The sequence below is a fragment of the Hypanus sabinus genome, chromosome 5 (genome assembly GCF_030144855.1).
Source record: "Hypanus sabinus isolate sHypSab1 chromosome 5, sHypSab1.hap1, whole genome shotgun sequence".
NCBI lineage: Eukaryota > Metazoa > Chordata > Chondrichthyes > Myliobatiformes > Dasyatidae > Hypanus > Hypanus sabinus.
Genome location: NC_082710.1, coordinates 11,498,881 through 11,520,721, shown reverse-complemented (window position 1 = coordinate 11,520,721; position 21,841 = coordinate 11,498,881). Strand labels below are relative to the sequence as shown.

General features: G+C 42.0%; 1 protein-coding gene across 1 annotated transcript in view; it reads left to right on the top strand.

The window, feature by feature from the left end:
* LOC132393867 (versican core protein-like) overlaps positions 1–21,841 on the top strand; it is a 184,071-nt gene that overhangs the window by 19,175 nt on the left and 143,055 nt on the right. The window contains exon 5 of the mRNA XM_059969260.1: positions 6,820–7,113. Coding sequence (XP_059825243.1) covers positions 6,820–7,113 — 294 coding nt within the window. The remainder of the gene's footprint in view (positions 1–6,819; positions 7,114–21,841) is intronic.

Genomic DNA, 21,841 nt, shown 5'->3' with positions numbered 1-21,841 from the left:
AAACTAACCCTTATGGAGAAACAGGTCAGCAGTATATTTTTCTACATACTTATAATAACTTTAAGATGTGATTTAAAATATGAAAATTCATCCCAACAGTCAAAATTCAGTGTTAAGATGAAGAGAGTATGAATGCTTAAATCACCTGTCTGCTTCAGTGCAGAACTTGACTCACCACAACTCAGAACTGATTCCACAACCAACAGAGTCACTTTCGAGGACTCTACAACTCGTTCTCTTAGGATTTTTTTTTATTTGCACTATTTGTCTTTTTCATATTGGTTGTTTGTATGTCTTTGTTTGAAGTTTTTCATAACTTCAATTGTATTTCTTTATTTTCCTGTGAATGTCTGCAAGAGATTGAACCTCAGGATTGTATATGGTGACTTTATGTACTTTGATTTAAAAAAAACACTTTTGACTTTGGTAGTTTGGTAGTTTGGGTTGATCTGTGCTTGGTGTTTTTCTTAACCCAGACTGACAGGAGAACCCTTCCTAGCATGGATCACTACCCAGCGATCCCTGCTAAAATGTACGTAAATCGAAGGCATGATTGGGCTTGCCTGGGAGGACTGTGAACCTGGAGCATCCTGCTTACATGTACAGTCTTGGAAAGAATGTGCTACTTCAGAAAGGAAGTTCAGACAGCTGTAGTTTATCTGTGGAATGAATAGCTTGCTTAGCGCATCAGTACCTTGAGGGTGTGAGATAAAGTTGCAAGGGATGAGAGCTGAGATTCTTACAAATTATAAGAAACTGCATATACTACAGTTGCTCAAAGTTCTAAGTACATTTTATTATCAAAGTACATATGTATCACCACATACAACCCTGAGATTCATTCTTTTCTGGGCATATTCAGCAGTCCTATAGAATAGGAACTATAAACAGGATCAGTGATAGATCAACCAGAGGGCAGAAGACAGCAAACTGTACAAATGTAAATAAACAGCAATAAATAACAAGAACATGAGATAACAAGATAAATAGTCCTTGAAGTGAGATAATTGGTTGCAGGAACATTTCAATGATGGCACAAGTGAGTGGAGTTATCTCCTTTTATTCGGGAGCTTGATAGTTGAGGCGTAGTAACTGTTCCTAAACCTGGAGGTTCCAGTCTTGAGGCTCTTGTACCTACCTGATGGCAGCAGCAGTGAGAAAAGAACCTGGGCGGTTGGGATTTCTCATGATGGATGCTGCTTTCCTACAACAGCATTTGACGTTTAGTAGATGTGCTCAGTGGTTAGGTGGGCTTTACCATGATGTACTGGGCCAAATCCACTACCTTTTGTAGGATTTTGTCTAACAGTAAGGAACACTTCTTAGTTCTCTCAAGGATCAACTTTAAAGATTAAGATTAGGTTTATTTTTCATAAGTACACTCAAACATCCAGTGAAGTGTGTTGTTATCATCATCAACCAATATGTGCTACGGACAGCCCGCAAGTGTTGCCATGCTTCCAATACCAACATAGCATGCCTCCAACTTACTAACCCTAACCCGTTTGTCTTTGGAATGTGGGAGGAAACTGGAGCACCTGGAGGAAAACCCAAGCGGTCACGAGGAGAAATTTTATTTGCTGTAGGCATTTATGTGTATTAGGAATTTGCTAGTGTTTTGGTCAGGGGTGTGACATGCAAAAAGAAACAACATTCAACAATTATAGAGTATTATGTAAAAAAAAGTTAAACGTCATAGGTTGGAGATGAAATAAAATGTGCTTAAGTACATAAACCCCAGCATATATTTACAATGTAAACAGCAGTGCATAAATAGCTTAAAGAATCTACAGTGCTCTGAGGAGTTAACGGATAGTGGGGTGTGGGGAGGTCTAACTAGAACAGGCATGGGCAAACTACGGCCAGCGGGCCATATGTGGCCCGTTAAGCTTTTTAATCCGGCCTGCAGAACTTGATGAAATTATATTAATAAACCTTGTTAACGTTTTTCCCCGCAATTCTGGCATTTTCCCAATAGATGACGCACTCTATATACATTGACCTTTGTTGAGGTGCAGTGTATTACTCCACATTTGCGCTTTACTTTGTGACCTTGTGACGACCCATTTCCTGGCACATCCGAACCGGCTCACAATTAGCCAGTGTTCCGGCTAAGGGAGATAGCCTGCGGGGATTTGCGAGCACAGAGCTCCACATATTGGCGCGCTCTCACTGTTCTGTCATTGTGCGGGTCGTTGTTGAGTTTTGGCACAGGGGACAATTGAATAAGAAGGAGCAGGACAAGTAGAACTGCATCTCCTACAGTTTTTGAAATAAAGACAGTCAGGAGGAGAATGATGATGATAATATCTTGAAGGATAACAGAATTTTCAGTGCTTTAAAATAATAACTGTTACTATTAAAAAAAGCTGTATTTTATTCATTTAATTTTCAGTGTTTTAAAAGTCATTTCAATAAATAGCTAAATACCATGGGACTTCAAAGACAGATATTTTGTTGTAATGCATTTGTTCATTTTCAATTGAAATTAAAGAACATGTTTTCTACATATCCCATGATATTTTATTTTCTCTTATGAGGTGTATTACCAAAACATTCCATCCATCTGCTCCTGGTCTGGCCCCCCTGTCAAATTTTAGAACCCTTTGTGGCCCTCAAGTCAAAAAGTTTGCCCACCCCTGAACTAGAATGATTGATCACATTAACTGGCTGGGGGAGGAAACTTTTAAGATATCATGAAAGCTTTTGGTTTTAGTCCTATAGCACTTTCTAGAAGAGAGCTTTTGGGAGTTTGCAGGTTGGTAGTGCCCGCAATGATTTTTCCTGCCTGCTTCTGTATCCTGGACGCATACAAGTCCTACAATGTCTGATAGACTGCAGGCAGCCATTCATTATTTTAACCAATTGTACCAAATAATAGATGGTGCATCTTTTGAATAAACATATTTTTAACAGATATAAGCAAATTTTAACAAAATGTTCTGTCTAAGACTTCAGCACATATATATAGCTAGAGCAGGGGTGGGCAAACTTTTTGACTTGAGGGCCACAAAGGGTTCTAAAATTTGACAGGGGGGCCAGACCAGGAGCAGATGGACGGAGTGTTTTGGTAATACACCTCATAAGAGAAAATAAAATATCATGGGATATGTAGAAAACATGTGCTTTAATTTCAATTGAAAATGAACAAATGCATTACAACAAAATATCTGTCTTTGAAGTCCCATGGTATTTAGCTATTTATTGAAATGTCTTTTAAAACACTGAAAATTAAATGAATAAAATACAGCTTTTTTTAATAGTAACAGTTATTATTTTAAAGCACTGAAAATTCTGTTATCCTTCAAGATATTATCATCATCACTCTCCTCCTGACTGTCTTTATTTCAAAAACTGTAGGAGATGCAGGTCTACTTGTCCTGCTCCTGCTTATTCAATTGTCCCCTGTGCTAAAACTCAACAACGACCCGCACAATGACAAAGCAGGGAGAGCGCGCCGGTATGCGGAGCTCTGTGCTCGCAAATCCCCGCAGGCGATCTCTCTTAGCCGGAACGCTGGCTAATTGTGAGCCGGTTCGGATGTGCCAGGAAATGGGTCGTCACAAGGTCACAAAGTAAAGCGCAAATGTGGAGTAATACGTTGCACCTCAACAAAGGTCAATGTATATAGAGTGCGTCATCTATTGGGAAAACGCCAGAATTGCGGGGAGAAAACGTTAACAAGGTTTATTAATATAATTTCATCAAGTTCTGCGGGCCGGATTAAAAAGCTTAAAAAGCATATGGCCCACGGGCCGTAGTTTGCTCATGCCTGAGCTAGAGTGATGAGACTTTTGCACCACGCTATAGTAAGTTTATGTATTGCACTGTTCTGCTGCCACAAAAAAAAACAAATTTCATGACATAAGTGATGATAAACCTGATTTTTGATATGGGGCTCTATTGTGGACTGAAAGTGGGAAGAGGGCAGGGAGATGGGAATCGTATTTGGGAAAAGGGAGAGGGGAGTGGGAAGCACCAGAGAGACATTCTGTTGTAATGATCATTAAACCAATTGTTTGGAATCAAATGACCTTGCCTGATGTCTCGGGGCTGGGTGTGTCTGCACCCATCTTGCCCCCTGCTCCTGGCATTCCTTCTCTGCCACCTGTTCCACACCCTCCCATGGTGCTCCACCCTCACTGTTCCTAACACCCTTTGCTCCTGCCAGCTTTACAAACATGCTCTCTGCTCCGCATTGACAGACACAGTACTGGCCAAGTCTTAGGCACCCGAGATATATGTGCCTAAGACTTTTGCATTCCGTTGTAAGTTAAATAAAAAAACATAAGCTTTGAATTGTATGACAAATTTTCATGAAATATTTTTCTCCTCTGATGATTAGAATAGTCAGATTGTTATGACTAATTAGCTGTGACTTCAAAGTTTGAGATTTGTCTTTAGCACAGCGGGTTATTCTTTGGACTTATTTTACATTTTATTACTTGAATCTCCTTGTACTGTCACTCCCAAAGAGTAATTTACAAGTAGACCCACCTCCCGTTCCATAAATCAAATGTATTTCAGGTCAGATTTTCTTAGAGGTGTTTTGGAGAGGCTATGATGTTCCAAGTTAAGCACACTAGCAGGCTAGCACCTTGATTGTGTTATGGCAAGGGGGAGGTGTGTTAGGCCTTCAGATCTGTCTAGCACCTGTGATTATCAACTTGAGTCTCTGTCTGGCCTTAGCTTTGAATTTAGTGCCCATTTTAAAAATACAGACTTTGTGATTGGCAGCTCATTATAGAACCTGCCAATTTTTCATTTGTACAGAGTTTTTAGTGTTTAAGTTGAGGTTGGGAATGAAGATAGTAGGCTGGCAGCAGAGCCCTACGATATGTATGGAAAATCAGTAAATGTTGAAAGATCTAAAACAGAAGCAGGAAATACTGGAAATACCATCAGCAGGTTGTAAAAATGAAAGACTGGTCAATATTTTGGCTACTTTAGTTAGAGTGCTTTGGCAAAGCTTCAAAGACCATCGATCCACTGTTATCTCATTGCAGATCACTAATGGAGAATTTCTCTTTAAACATGTCCCTGTCAAACAACCACGGCGTGACACTCAGGTGGTAATTTTATGTGGATTCTTGGAGAGAAACTGTTAACAGATGGCAAATTCTGAAGTGGAAAATGAATATGTTTTTTGTCCCTGAGGAATGGCAGAAAAATTGGCCTCAGTGTAGAAAGTTGGTTGAGGGAGCACATAGCTCACCCGTAACCTTCTTTCTAAATGGTTTTAGCCTGTTCCTTCAGGTAATCAAATATGTGTGATGCAACATCTGAGTTGGGCACAAATAAAATGAGGGAAATATCCTTCCACGTTGATTTTTGGATGTTGACTTCCAGCAAAAATGTTTCTTGTTGGTGTGGGATTAAGATGTACATTTGGAATAGTCCCAGCTTTTATTTTCTGTTTTTTATTTAGATGCGGCAGGGTAACAGGCCCGTGCTGTCCAATTACACCCATGTGACCTATCCTGCACATTCTCCCCATGACCAACTGGATTTATCATGGGAGTAAACTTGATCACTTGGAGGAAATCCACTTGGTCATGGGAGAATGTGCAGACTCTTTACTGACCGCAGTGGGAGTTGAACCCAGGTCGCTGTCGCTGTAACGGCATTACACTAAATACTCTGCTACTATCCCACCCCACCAAAGCTTGTTCTTTGGATCCACCTTTCCAGTGGAGCACCAATGTTAGATTCAATATCAACATTATTGTTATTATTATATCTAATAACAATATTAGATTTAATAACAAGATTAGGTGGTGGCGCAGTAGTGTACGTTAGGGTTAGTTGTGGCCATGACATTTTGGCACCGGAAACAGCAACACTTGTGGAATGCCCCCAGCACTATCCTCCTCGATATTATTTGACGTAAGTAATGCATTTCACTGTATATTTCAATGTTTAGGAAAACAGTTAAGTGACACTATAATAAGCAAAAAAATAAGGCCTTGATAGAGTGGATGTAGAGAGGATGTTTCCTATGGTGGAAGAGGACACAGCCTCAGAGTAGAGGTGCGTCCTATTGGAACGGAGGTGAGGAGGAATTTCTTTAGTCAGAAAGTGGTGAATCTGTGGAATTCATTGCCACAGGCAGCTGTGGAGACTAAATCTTTATGTATATTTAAGACAGAGGTTCACAGATTGGTCAGGGCATGAAGGGATATGGAAAGAGGGCAGGAGATGGGGGGTTGAGAAGAAAAATGAATCAGCCATAATGAAATGGCAGAGCAGATTCAATGGGCCAAATGGCCAAATTCTGCTCCTATATTTTATGGTCTAATGCCCCTGATATATATAAAGTTTAATTAATTAATATTAAAAAATAATGAGGTAGTGTTCATGGGTTCAATGTGCACTTAGAAATCAGATGCTAGAGAGGATGAAGCTGTTCTTGAATCATTGAGTGGGTGCCTTCAGGCTCCTGTACCAACTCCTCAATGGTAGCACTGAGAAGAGGACATGCCCTGGGTGATGGGGGATACCGACTGAGTTTACACCTTTCTGCCATATACATTTACATCTCTTAGCAATTTGCTAAGTGTGTTGGTGTGACATGCAACAGAAGAACAACATTCAATAACTATAAAGAATAAGGAATTATACCCAAATAAAGTTACAAGTACAGATATGGGAAAATGTGTACAAATACATTATTTACAACTGTATTTACAATTTATTCCCTGACATTATTATTGAAAGAAGGGCATGTCCCTGATAGTGATGGTCCTTGATGCACCACTGTGTGTTTTCTCTGTGTTGCTGCAAATTTTGACGGATTTTTTTCCCTCTGCTTTTCCACAGGGAATGTGTTCCACATCTCGGCGCCAGGAAAGCTGACGTTTTCAGAAGCCAGGTTGGCGTGCAGGCGCAGGAATGCCTGGTTAGCCACCACGGGGCAGTTGCACGCCGCGTGGAAGCAAGGCCTGGACCGCTGTGACTATGGCTGGCTGGCAGATGGCAGTGCGCGTTACCCCATCGTCCATGCTAGGATTCAGTGTGGAGGGGGGCAGGTCGGAGTGCGGACCAAGTACCGATATGACAACAGGACTGGGTTTCCGGATCCCAACACAAAATTTGATGCCTACTGCTTCAGAGGTAAGGCTATCCTTTTCTTTGAAGTTATGAGTAATATAGGATGTACCTTATAAATCCATTTTCACCTCTTGGAATAGTATTTGTTAATATAATAATCAATGGGCCTGTTTTAGGTTCTTATTTTTTATTTCTTGAGATACAGCATGGAGTAGGCCTTTCTGGCATTTCAAGCTGTGCTGCCCAGCAATTTCCCCCAATTTAATCCTCACCTATGGCCAATTAACTTACCAACTGTGGACTGGGAGAGGAAACCAGAGCACCCAGAGGAAATCCACAAGGTCATGGGGCGAACGTATAAACTCTTACAGGCAGCGGCGGGGAAGTGTTGTGCTAACCACTGCGCCACCCTGTCACCCCCAGGTTTCTTGTTCCGCCAGCAGTTAGCAGAGATTGCAACATATGGAGCAAGTGTCATTATAAAATCCTTTTGAGCACGAAAACAAGATTTCTTTTAAAAATAATAAACACAAGAGATTCCTCTGTGGATGCAGGGAATCTGGAGCAACACACAGGAAAATTTCTGGAGGAACTCAACAAGTTGGGCAACATCTATTGAGGGGCATAAACAGTTGACATTTCTGACCAATGCCCTTCAGCAAGTCTGAAATGTCAATTATTTCTTCCCCTCAGTAGATGCTGCCTGACTTGCTGAGTTCCTCCTATATTTTGTGTGTGTTTCTTTGAAGAAATTTATTTGGTCTCTTGAGGAAGTAGAAACATTGGTGAGGCTAAAGAAATTTAGCATGTCCCTGTTGACATTTACCTACTTTTATCGACAGTCCTTGGAATACTTCCCATCTGAATGCGTTATGTTTTGGTATGACACGAGACAGCAAGCAACTGCAGAGGCCTGTGATAAAGCTTAGCATGTCATGGAAACTCTTCTCTTTACTGCCATCAGGGAGGAGGTGTAGGAGCCTGAAGTATTTACAAGGGATGATCTTCTCCCTGGGCACTGCCATAGACCATTTTCAGCGGGATACATTTTACAATTTGGATCTCCGAATGTGGCAGGGCCCTCCCTCTCTTTATTGGAGAAGTTTGCCATTTATCATTGTGGAAGTTGATATTATGCCTCTTATTTATCTGATTGGTTGATTGACCTTTCTATCTGAAGATGACAGATTTATGGAGTTAAATGTGAACTCATGAAGAAACCTGTCGGGGTGAGTTTTTTTAAACTGGAAAAGTTTTTCAACTGCACTGGGGCAGTTACTCTCTCTCGACCTTGGAAATCAGAGTCTTGTGGTATAAATAGTTGTCACAACTGGGGTCTTCCCTGGTTGCAAGGGTTGAATGACTTCTGGGCCTTGTCATGCCTTTCACTTTCCATGAAGCACAACTGCCTTCTTGGCCGTTGAATCTCACCGCTGGTCTCATCTACCCAGTCTGCCAGTGCTGACTTTTCATGGTAGGAGAGGCACGTGTCTCTCTTGCTGGGGTAGGGGGCCCACCGGGCTACCCCTGCCTGATTTTGCGTGTTGAAGCGGTGCACCAGGGTGTGGCCGCTGTGACATGGAAACAGGTACTTGGAGTCACTGATAAGAAATGAGTGTCTGGGGGTCCAAACGTGCGACAGCTGCCACAGCATGGACGTGATATGCCCCTTCCCCAAGGTGCTTCCCCTCCCTGGACATCTCGTACAACCTAAAAGCCTCTTATTACAGTGCTTTCAAAACCGAGGCAAGCAGAATTGGAGTTGATTGATTAATCGATAACCGGCTGTAATAAGGGAGACCATTTAACATAGGAGCAGAATTAGGCCTTTTGGCCCATCAATTCTGCTCTGCCCCCCTATCATAGCTGATTTATTATCCCTCTCATCCCCATTCTCCTGCCTTCACTTCATAAAGTTTGATGACCTTATTAATCAAAAACCTATCAACCTCTGCTTTAAATATACCCAAAGACTTGACCTTCACAGCCATCTGTAGCAATGATTTCCACAGATTCACCACCCTCTGGCTAAAGAAATTACTCTTCATTTCCATTCTAAATTGACATTCCTCTGTTCGAAGGCTGTGCCCTCTGGATTTGGACCCTCTCACTATTGGAAAAATCCTCTCCACGTGCACTCTATCTGGGCCTTTCAACATTTGGCAGTTTCAATGAGATCCACCTCAGTCTTGTAAACTCCAGTGAGTACAGGCCCAGATTCATCAAACACTACTCGTGCTTTAAACTTTTCATTCAAGGGATCATTCTTTTAAACCTTTGACCCTTTCCAATGCCAGCACATCCTTTCTTAGATACTAAGTACAAAATCAAAGACGATTTCAGGCTTTTTGAGACGCTAAGCAAAAGGTGTCATGGAACAGTGTTTTCTTCTGAGGCAAAGGTTATTTTGTATGTCTAGTGATAGATTAACTTTGAGGCATCGGTGGGTGGAACTTGATGTTTGAGTCTCTGAACGAAGGGGAATTTTGCATTAGTTTTGCACTGAGTTTCTGTGAGTAGTTCTTTGAATTGGGGCTCAGAGTTTAATGTTTGGTGGGATAGTAGCATAGTGGTCAGTGCAATGCTTTCAGCACCAGCTGTAAATTAGGGGTTCAATTCCCACCGCTGTTCGTAAGGGTTTGTACGTTTTCCCCAGGATTGAGTGAGTCTCCTTCCGGTGCTCCGGTTTCCCCCCACATTCCAAGGACAGGCGTAGAATTGGTGTGTCTGTGGGCACGCTATGTTGAAGCCAGAAGCATGGTAAAACTTGCGGGCTGCCCTGGAAAATGGTCGTTGATTTGATTTGGCACAAAATGATGCATGCTACACGCGCATGTGACCAATCGAGCTAATCTTTTAAAAACCTTCTTTAAAACTTTTTGGATCTTTTTGGAAGAAAAAAGTAAGGAAATGTGAAAATCCAATTTGTTTTATCTATTGCTGATATAGATCAAAATGGTCAATCTACTTTCATGTAAGGTTTGGATTTGCGAAGTTACAAAATAACAGCACATTTTGAACAAACCCTTTCAAGTTGGCAGGTGCTGGGAGTCTGACCAAGGTCTGTGGAACACCTGTTCTTCCTGTTTTTCAGAATTATGTCAGCTTCTTTAGTATCTCTGTAGAGTTGACTTGAGCCTTGTGCATCTGCATTCTGTCGAACAATAACATAATTCACTTTTAGGAAGGTTTAATTGCTAGAAACCTTTATCTTGATTTTGTTTGTGGCATTTTTACCAACTCAGGTGTGGTGTGGCGGGGGGGGGGGGGGGGAAGGTTTGCACTGATCATTTTCTGGGCTGCCCTGTTGTCACCCACTAGGAGGCGCAACACATTGCCCTGAATGATTAGCTAAGTTCTATCTCTTTTGCATAGAGGAGAGAGGATTTTACTGCTCTCCAATTGTGACATTTATTTATTGATCGAGATATGTACATTTTGTGGGCCGTTTCTTATGTTTTTTTTCTATACAGCACTGAATAAGCCCTTCTAGCCCTGTGAGCAATGCTGCTCAGCAACCTTCTGATCTAACCCTAGCCTAAACACGGGACAACTTGCAATGACCAATTAACCAACCAACTGGTGCATTTTCATACTGTGGGAAGAAACCAGAATACCTAGAGGAAAGCCATGTGGTCACAGTGAGAACGTCCAGACTCCTTACAGGCAGCCGTGGGAAATGCCCCCTGGATTTCTGGTACTGTAAAGTGTTGTGCTAAGCACTACACTACCATGCTGTCCCCAGGAGCATTGTAGATGAAGGGTCTGAAGCATTGTTGAGGATCCCTACCAACTATCCCACAATCTCCACGACCCACTACCATCAGGAAGGAGGTACAGAAGCATCAGGACTGGGACTGCCAGACTGGGTAACAGCTTCTTCCCTCAGGCTCTGAGACTAATGAGTACCACCACCGAGATCTCAGCGTTTACTGTTTACCTGTGCGGTGCAATACATGCATTTTGAATTATATTTTTTTAAGTTATTTGTGGAAATATTTTGTTTATGACTGAAAACTTGAATTTAAACTTTAACTTTTTATAGGTTGGCACGGAATTGGTAGAAAGGGCAAGGGAGAATATGGAGTGAAGGCCTGACAGGCAAGAAGTATGAAACTAGGAAACATATAGTTGGGATGTTGTGTTGAAGTTGCACAAGATGTTGGTGAGCCCTAATTTGGAGTATTGTGCGCCATTTTGCTCACCTACCTACAGTAAAGATATCAATAAAATTGAAAGAGTGCAGAGAAAACTTGTAAGGATGTTACTGGGTCTTGAGGACCTGGGAAAGGTTGAATAGATTAGAACTGCTTCATGCTGCATCTCTAAATAAATATAATAAATAAATTTATTGCAATACACACAAGGTGTTGGAGGAACTCAGCAGGCTAGGCAACATCCATGGGTCCTGAAGAGGAGTCTTGCCCCGAAACGTCAACTATTTATTCGTTTCCATAGATGCTGCCTGACCTGCTGAGTTCCTCCAGCATACTGTATGTGATGCTTTGGATTTCCAGCATATTTAAATAAATTTTATTCTCTGGTGCATAGGAGAATGAGGGGAGATTTGATAAAGGTATAGTATATAAAATGATCAGGGGTACAGATGAGGTAAATGTAAGCTGGCTTTTTCCACTGGGGTTGGGCGAGACTAGAACTAGAGGTCATGAGGTAAAGGTGAAAGGTGAAATATTTAAGGGGAACATGAGAAGGAACTTCAAAGGGCGATGAGAGTGTGGAATGAGCTGAACTGGTGGATTTGGGTTTGATTTCAACAATTAAGAGGTGCTTGGTTAAGAACAGGGATGAAAGGGTCCAGGTGTGGGTTAAAAATTCTAGTAGTTTGGCACTTACTAGGTGGGCCCAAGGGGCTGTTTCTATGCCATAGTGCTCAATGACCCTATAAAACAGACTGGAAGACTTTGGATAAGGTATTTAGAAAGGTAAAGACCAACGAGAGAAAATGTAAAGTAACACACTCAGAATGCTGAAGGAACTTAGCAGCTCAGGCAGGGTCTATGGAGAGGAATAAACAGCCAATGTTTTGGGCCGAGAACCTTTCATGAGGACTGGAAAGGAAGAGAGAATGTGGATCCCTTGTAGGCAGAGAGGGGAGAACTTGTAAAGCAGATTTTATTATCTAGTCTTCTGGGTCATAAGGACTTGAAGTATAGGGAGAGACTGATGAGCTGGGACATTGTTTTCCTGGAGTGTAGGAAATTGAGGGATTACAGAGGTTTTTTAAAAAAAGTCTTTAAGTTTAAAGATAAGGTAGATGGTTCATTTATTTTCCTCAAGACAAGCAAGTCTGAAACCAGAGGGCACAGGTTTAAGGTGAGCAGGGGAAAGATTTGAAGGGGCCTGGGCAGTGCATTTTTTTTCCATTCAAAAGGTACAATAAGAGCTAGAGGAAGTCTGCAGTGAGTTTGTACATTCTCTCCATGACTGTGTGGGTTTCCTCTGCCTGTTCCAGTTTCCTGCCATAGTCCAAAGGTGTACCAGTTGGTAGGTCATGATAAATTGTCCCGCAATTAGGCTAGGGTTAAATCGGGGTATTGCTGAGCGTGGTGGCTCTAAGGGCCAGAACGGCCTATCCAGTGCTGTATCTTAATAAATAAATGTAATTTGATAGCTTACACACCAAATGTAGGCTCATGTGATGACCTTGGTCAGTGTGGACAAGTTGGTCTGGAGTGCCTCTTTCCAAAGGCACTCATTCTTATTGTATAACAATGAGAATGAGGAAATTTCAGAGGAAGTAAATAGTTGCTTTCTTTATCTTCATGGAAGAAGATGCAAGAATATCTGAGATATCAGAGAACCACGGGCTTAGGAAGGAAGAGGACCTGAAGGAAGTGGATATTAATCAGAAACTATTCCAGAGAAGTGGTGACAGTAGGAGATGCTAAATTGCAAGGATCAAGCAATTTGATTGGATTGAATTGTCTTTGGGCCGGATTGAAACTTCAGACCAGATTGAAGCAGTGGAGCTCAAGTCCAAAGCAATAAATGAGCCAATGCTTAGTTGATTTAAGCGTTGAGCCTGATTAAAAAGAATAAGGAGTTGAGGCCAAGGTTGAAGGACAAACTGGTGTTCAGCTCACTATACTACGGGTCTTTACTTGCCTCATTGCTGAAATGACTCTGCAGCCTGTGGCCTAGAGCCATCGCACCCTCCTCAGCACTGAACTGGACCCGTGGCTGTGGACTTGCGGATCATGTTCTGTGTATTATTTTGTTTACTTATTTTTATATTAACCATCCGTTTTTTTTTGCATATTGGATGTTTGATGGAATTTTTTTTGTATGGGGGGTTTCCCGTGGATTCTATTATGTTTCTTTGCTTTGTGGCTGCCTGCAAGAAGATGAATCTCAAGGTTGCATACTTTGATAATAAATGTACTTTGAAATTTGAACTTTGATTCCCAGCGTTCTGAAGAGGTGATTGTGGAGACGGTGGATGCTCTCGTTACCATCTTTCTCTAGTTTCCTTCCCCATTCATAAGGTGTTCAAGTTTGTAGGTTACACACACAAAATGCTGGAGGAACTCAGTAGGCCAGGCAGCATCTGTGGAAACAAAGTAGTTGAGGTTTCAGGCCAAGACCTGCTGAAGGTTTATTCTTTTCCATAGATGCTGCCTGGCCTGCTGAGTTCCTCCAGCATTTTGTGTGTTGCTTTGGTTTCCAGCATCTGCAGATTTTCTCTTATTTGTGATTGGGTTAGTAGGTTAATTGGCCACACAGGGGTAACTGTGGCTCATTGGGCCAGAAGGGCCTGTTGCTGTTCTCTATCTCTGAATGAAATGAATAATCCATAGATTCTGGCATTATTCCTGAGAACTGAATGGTAGAAAATGTGATCCCACTATTCCGGAAGGGAAGAAGAGCGAAAACAGGGAAAAACTGTCTTGTTAAACTAACGTTGGCAGTTAGGAAGATACTTCAAAGTATGATGCAATAACAGAAGACCATGAAAAGAATAATAGGCTTGAACATTGTTCACCCGGGTTTATATAATGAAAGGCAGATGTGACTGTCAGTGAAAATCAGATGAAAATAAAAATCAGAGCTTAGCTTAAGTCCTTCACCGATCTGCTAGAGTTCCTCGGGGGTGTTACCTGTAGATTGGATGTGACAGAACTTGTGACTGTGGTTTGTTTGGGTTTCTGAAAGTATTTTATAAAGTCTCTCAAATCCTGTCAGTAAGGTTCGGGAAGCTGGAATCAGATTCAGGCTCAGTTAATTAATTGATCACATGTACATCGAAACGGACAGAGAAGTGAGTCATTTGTGTTAACAACCAGCACTGTTGGGGGCAGCCCACAAGCGTCCCCCCACATGCCAACATAATATGCCCACCATGTTCAGCAGAACAACACGAGCAGCAAGAAGAACAACAGGCACAACAGCAAAGCAAGTCGCTTCCCCTCCCACTCAGCCACCCAGACAGGCCTCTATACCTCTGAGCCATGACCTTGAAGGACACCTTGCTTCGAATGCACTCATTGGGGCAAATCTACTGATAAGGTGTTGGGGGTTGGATAGAGAGGAAAGAATAGGTCCCTCTCAGTCAATGATCAGAAGGGTAGGTGAGGATCGGTGTTGGTTCCCAGCTTTCCACTGGCTCTATGGTGGAGGGGATGAAGTGTCCCATTCAGATTCAGATTTGGTTGTTTATCACCTACAGTGGAATGTGTTCATTTCTGTTAACGACCAACACAACCTAAGGATGTGCTGGGAATAGCCCACTTTCCTGCACCAACATAGCATGCCCACAATTTTCAGCAGAGCGACAAGCGACTAAACAACAACCAAACAAACCATTTTCCTCCCTCTAATTTGCAAGTTTCCTGAATAAATGGGCAAGAAAGGACAGGTACAAAGTCATGTGGAAAATATCAGATTGACCAGATAGAAATGCAGAGATTGTATGAGATTGAGTAGATGCTGAAAGCAACCTCGGTATGATCAGAGAGATCTTCTACACCGTGAATACAGATGAGAAGCATTGGTTTAATGTTGTCACATGTACTGAGATAGTGAGCAGTTTGTCTTCCATACTGTTCACACAGATCAGTTCATTGAGGTAGGACAAGGTAAAACTATAACAGTGTAGAATATAACAGAGAGAAAGTGCTGCAGGCGCCACAGTCGCGTAGCAGCTTGGACGTCGCTATTACTGCTTGGGACTTTGGATTCAGAGTCACCTGTAAGGAGTTTGTACATCCTGTGAAACGTGTGGGTTTTCACTGGGTGCTCCAGTTTCCACTCACAGCCCAAAGACGTACCGGTTAATTGGTCATTGTGAGGGTTAGGGTTAAGTGGGGCATTACTGGGGCAGCACAGCCCAAAGGGCTGGAAGGGCCTACTCTGCGCTGTATCTCTAAATAAATACATAATTAAAACCGTAAGGTGAGAGATCGTAACAAAGTAGATTGTGAGGTCAAGAGCAAGCTGGAGAAAATCTGCAGATGCCAGAAATCTGAGCAACACACACAAAATGCCGGAGGAACTCAGCAGGCCAGGCAGCATCTATGGGGGATAAAAAAACAGTTGACGAAGGGTCGCAGCCCGAAACATTAACCATACTTTTTTCCACAGATGCTGCCTGGTCTGCTGAGTTCCTCCAGCATTTTGTGTGTGTTGTAAGATCAAGAGGCCATCTTATATTAATTTGTTTCAGAATCCATTCAGGACCTGGCCCACCTCCTGTGACTCCACACTGATCCAACAGGGGATTAATTCTCTTCCGTGGTTACCCTTTTGTTTTGAATAAACTTATAGATCCAGTTTGGATTCTCCTTTGTCTTTTCTGCCAAAGTTATCTCATGTTGTCCTTTTACCCTGATTTCCCTCTCTTTCTAATCCCTCAAGTTTGTTAATCCCTGCTGCCTATATCTGACATATGCCTCTTTTACCCCCCCAACTGGAGTCTTAATCAGTGCCCAAATATATATTACTTCTTACTGAATACTTTCCGGTGACTGGATTAACTCAACAATTTACTTCAAGCTGACACAAAGCTTGTGCTGTGCCAGCTTCTTAATGAATTTGTCAGAAAGTTGCACTCATAGAGTCTGACCATGGAAAAAGTCACTAGTGCAAGACAAATTAGATGTGTCAACCCATATGAACCAGAATTACAATACTGTATTTTTGAAAATGAAAGCACCTCCCTATGATAAATGGAAATATTATAAAGAAAATGCAAAGGAAGTTTTTTTTTCAAGTAAACAGACGTTGGTGAGATGACGAGATGTGGTGAGTTAATAGATTTGTAGATTTTATTGGGGAAATCTGTCTCATCTTACATCACTGCCTGCTACTAGAAGACACCACAGAGGAGAGAGTGGATGGGGGTGGGGAACTAATGGAAAGCAGCTGTATCTGGAAGTGAGCTGTAAAAGCTGGAGTTTGACCTACAGAGCTCATCGAGAAAAGCTATTTACGTGGCCTCAGTGTAGATGAGTAGAAACTCTACAGCATTCAGTGTTTTATTCCATCGCCATAACAATCCCGCATTACACAGCTGTGCCGTGTATACTCGCTGAATGTTCCCACACTCCAGCATATCTCACAGAGTCAAAGTGCCAGCATCATCACATTACTTCATGACTACATCTGAAGACACTTTAAATCAGTTTAAGAATATAAAGCTGTACAGCACATACAGGTATTCGGCCCACTATGATGTGCTGATCTTTTAAACTAAGATCAATCTAACCCTCATAGCTAACTCCTAAACAGCCCTAGATTTTTCTTTCATCCATGTGGCTATCTAAGAGTCTCTTAAGTGCTTCTGATGTAGCTGCCCTGACCACCGTCGCCTGGCAACACATTTCATGCACTCACCACCGTGTGTAACGGAGAATGATAAGCGGAAAGCCTAATTCTGCTCCCATGTCTTATGGTCTTATCATCAAAGCTTGTGGGCAGAGGCTGGGAGTGGGGCTGAGGAGGAGATTGTCTGCCTGGCGTCAGTGATCGCATAACCAAGACTTGTGATCTGCACCAGCTGCTCATACGACCGTTCACCACCTGCTCGCAAGGCTTCACGTGACCCTGGTTGGGGGGCTAAGCAGGTACTGCACCTTGCCCAAGGGTGACCTACAGGCTAGCGGAGGGAAGGAGTGCCTTACATCTCCTTTGGCAGAGAAATATCTCCACCTGGCCACCCTATACTCTCCTCTAATTACCTTTTTTAAAAAAAAGGTAAAGTCACTGGCTAAATCTTGATCAATGTCCCTTTTCATCTTGTACATCTCTATCAAGTCACTTCACATCTTCCTTCGCTCCAAAGATGCATTCAACCTATTCTCATAAGACATGCTCTCTAGTCTAGGCAGCATCCTGATAAATCTCCTGTAAATCCTCTCTACTTTGCTATGCTATATCTGTGGGGAATGTGGAAATTTGTTTAGACTGTTGATATGGAGCAAAGCAATAAAAATAACAGCCCAGTAACTGCATCTGGCATAACTTGTGAACCTCACTTGTGTAAGTTGGGCAGTGACCAAGATATAACTTGGGCTTCTTTGCCCCCTTCAGTATTCCACCAGAAGTTTTAAAGATTAGCTTTATTTGTCATGTACATTGCAACATACAGTGAAATGTGTAGTTTTGCGTGGAATCAAATCAGCGAGGATTGTGCAGGTGTTGCCATGCGTCCTCCGCCAACATAGCGTGCCCACAACTCACTATCCCTAATCTTTCCATCCTCTGGAGGTTCAACCCTAGCATCAGGACATCTTCAAGGAGTGATGCCACTAAAAGGTATATGCATCATTAAAGATTCCCAGTCCAGGACATGCCCTCTTCTCACTGCTACCATCAGGAGGAGGTACAGGGGCCTGAAGGCACACACTCAGTGATTCAGCAACAGCTTCTTCCCTTCCTCCATCAGATTTCTGAATGGACAATGAATCCATGAACACAACCTCTCTACTTGTGTTTTTTCTTTTTGCACTATTTATGTAATTTAACTGTATTCTGTAGTTTACAATGTTTATGATTAAGTATTGCAATATACTGCTGCTGCATAAAACAAATTTCACAACGTATATTAGTGATATTAAACCCGATTCTGCTTCTGAATGATTAAGATGGGAGATTTGTTCCTAAAGCCCACCTTGGGTATGTAGGCTCTCATCGTGTTCTCTTCCGATGAAGCCTTTGCGAAACTGACTTCCACCTTAATGCTGTGTCCCTTTTGGGAACTTTATAATTCTTTCTGATCTTGGTCTTTACGAATGCCCAGGTGAAGCCCTGTCCTGCTCACGGGAGGTGTAGACTCTCCCAGCCAAGGGCAGGATCCAAAATATCTGTTTCCCAATGTCCGGAGTATTCTGGACCCTTGTCCATTTGTCCCTCCCTAATGATTTCCATCCTTTCACTTACCCTGCAAGTGGAACAAGTGCCAGAATTTCTGGAGGAACTCAGCTTGTTAGGCAGCATCTATTGAGAGGAATAAACAATTGACATTTTCCTCTCTGCCATGATCCACTCTAGTCGCCTATTAGATTCCTTCTTCTTCAGCTCTTAATCTTTTCCACCTATCACCTTCTAGCTTCTTACTTCATCCTCCCTCCCCATCCACCCACCACCCCTCTCACCTGCCATCTTGTACTCCTTCCCCTCACTCCTCCTCCTTATTTTTGGCTTCTCTCCCCCTTCCTTTCAAGTCCTGATGAAGGATCTCAGTCACTCTATTTCTCCCCATGGATGCTGCCTGACCTGCAGCGTTCCTCCATCATTTTCTGTGTTTAAATGGCTGATTCCATGGATCCTCTGTCTAGGGTAGAGCAGGGTTTAAATGTGAATGTCAAGGAAATTTGACCTCATTCAGCTGCAGACTTAAGATATTGTTATGATTATTAAGAAGAAACAGCATCAGGTTGAAGACACAAAAGTTTAAGGTGATATGATCACTTTTGCTTTATTCCACAGTCAGGTGGACGGACCTCTGAATCACTACAGGACAATCTAAATGGAACAATTTATGTTGCCTTCATGGCAACTTTATCCCCACACACCTCATGAACACTGGAAATCCGGATGCAATCTACACATGATTTTCCAGACATTTAAACTGCAGCAAAGACAGAAAATCTCTTCCAGAAGTAGTTCACTCACTGACATCTGATTGTAGTTAGTGCAAACAGATTTTCCATGGTGGCTTGGTCCTCAACAACAAAAATTTCTAAACGAAAGTTTAAGAAGTTCTCAGACTGCTCCATGGAAATGAGCTCACATGTTCTGTCTGATTTGTGGACCTTTCACGCCCAGGATGGATATTCCCACAGTCACGCTGACTTTGCATTGTTTCTGTACATTCTGCCTATGACAGGTAACATCTCAATTACACCAGAACACATAAATGGAGCAAATAGTATTAACATGCCATTTAGCGTGATGTTATTGCAGCTTATAATAGTGATCTATTAAGAGAAGTTCGGATAGGTACATGGAGGGCAGGGGTATGGACAGATATGGTTCCCGTGCAGGTTGATGGGAGTAAGCAGGTTAAGTGGTTCAGCATGGACTAGATGGGCCGAAGGGCCAGTTTCTGTGCTGTACTTTTCTATGACTATGATTCAGGATGTTGGAATTCGGAGTCCAATTCTGGCATCGCCTGTAAGGAGTTCGTACATCCTCCTAGAGAACACGTAGGCTTTCTCCCACACTCCAAAAGTGCTTGGGTTAGTAGGTTAATTGGTCATTGTAAATTGTCCTGTGCTTGGGTTAGGGTTAGTAGGTGGGTTGCTGTGGTGGGACGCTTGTTGTGTTGTATTTCTAAATAATAATGAAATAAAAGGAATCTGTTTTGTTGTACGCAAAAGACATATTTCACAGTATGTTTCAATATACATGTAACTAATAAATCTAATCTAAATCCAACCAACATTTAATCCCATCCTGCATAACAAGTATAGGCTGATAACACACAAAATGCTGGAGGAACTATGGAGAGGAATAGACAGGCGATGCTTCGGGCTGAGACCCTTCCTGAGTTTATTACTCTGGGTTTCCAGCATTTCAGAGTCAGAATCGGGTTTAGTATCATCGACATACGTTGTGAAATCTGCAGAATCTCTTGTGTTACTGTATAGGCAGATATTAGCTTATTTGCAAATCCCCCCGCCTCTCATTCCACTGGCATCATTCAAATAATTCATTGAAGGTGGATTGAAATTTTTAAAAGAATGGCTTGTGCAATTAATTAAACGTCCAAAGAAGTACAGGTCAGTAGGTTAATTGGTCACATGGGTGTAATTGGGCGGTGTGTGCTCATTGGAAGGGTCTGTTACCATACTGATCTCTAAATAAATAAAATCAGTGCGGATATTTATCTCATTGGCAATGGCGTTTTCTAACAGCTCGTTATAACTTGAGAAAAATAGATTGGATCTGTTCGGACATTATTGTGTTGAATTCAAAACGTGCAACAGATCAGAATCAGTTTTAATATCACGGGCATGTGTTGAGAAAGTTGTTGGTTTGCGACAGCAATACATAGTAATAAGAGCTATAAATTACGATATGAAGTTTACGTGTATATAAAAATAAATAAGGAGTGCAGAAAGAGCAACACTAGTGAGGTAGTGTTTATGGATCCAATGTCCATTCAGAAATATGATTGCAGAGGGGAAGTATCTGTTCCTGAAACAATGAGTGTGTGTCTACAGGCTTCTGTACCTCCTCCTTGATTGCTGCAATGAGAAGAGGGCACATCCTGGGTGATGGAGTTACCACCTTTTTGAGGTGTTGTCTAGAAACTGTCATGAATGCTGGGGAAGTTGATAGCTTTCTGAACCCTTTTCTGATCTTGTGTAGTGGCTGCTCCATGCCAGGCGGTGATGCCACCAGTTAGAAAGCTCTCCATGATATATCTGTAGAAATTTGCAAGGGGATTTGGTGACATACCAAATCTCCTCAAATCCCAGATTTGAGCTTCCTATTTAGCAAAACTTCAGTTTGAATGCTCAGCACAGTCTGTACATGAGGTTCATTACAGTTTTCAGATTTTCTAATTAAGTGCTGAGTAATCAATGTTACTTTAGTTTTCTAGTTGCCGTGATGCAATTGTCCATCGGGTCCTTGAATCAAAGAGGATAATGTCACTCAAATTCACTTGCCCTGTCATTGAAATGTTCTCACAACCTATGGTCTTTTCAAGGATGCCTCCAACCTGATTGCATGAATATCGATTTCTCCTTTGGGTAAAAATAATTCCCCCCTCCTACCCTCTTCTATTCCCACTCTATCCTCTTACCTCCTCTCACCTGCCTATCACCTCCCCCTGGGTCCCCTCTTCCTTCCCTCTCTACTGGTCCATTTCCCCCTATCAGATTCCAGCGCTTTACCTTTCCCACCCAACTGGCTTCACCTCTCACCTTCCAGTTATCCTCATTCCCTTCCCCCTCCCTTTTTATTCTGGCATCTTCCCCCTTCCTGTCCAGTCCTGAAGAAGGGTGTGTGTTGCTCTGGATTTCCAGCATCTGCAAAATTGCTTGTCTTTATCAGCCACTAACCCTTATGGGTAACTACAGTCATTACAATTATGTGCTATATTCAGTATAATACTGAGTAACATGGATATCAACATTCTATAAATAAATAAGCCATTAAAAAGTATTCCTAGTGTTGTAATCAAGTTAATTAATTTATGAGATATGTACAGAGATTGCTGGATTTGTTGCCCAGTGGCAATGATCTCATGTTTATTGTGGAAAATAATGGAGAAGACTGGATTGTAAATTAAGGCATCACTCAAAGTTCAAAGTAAATTTAT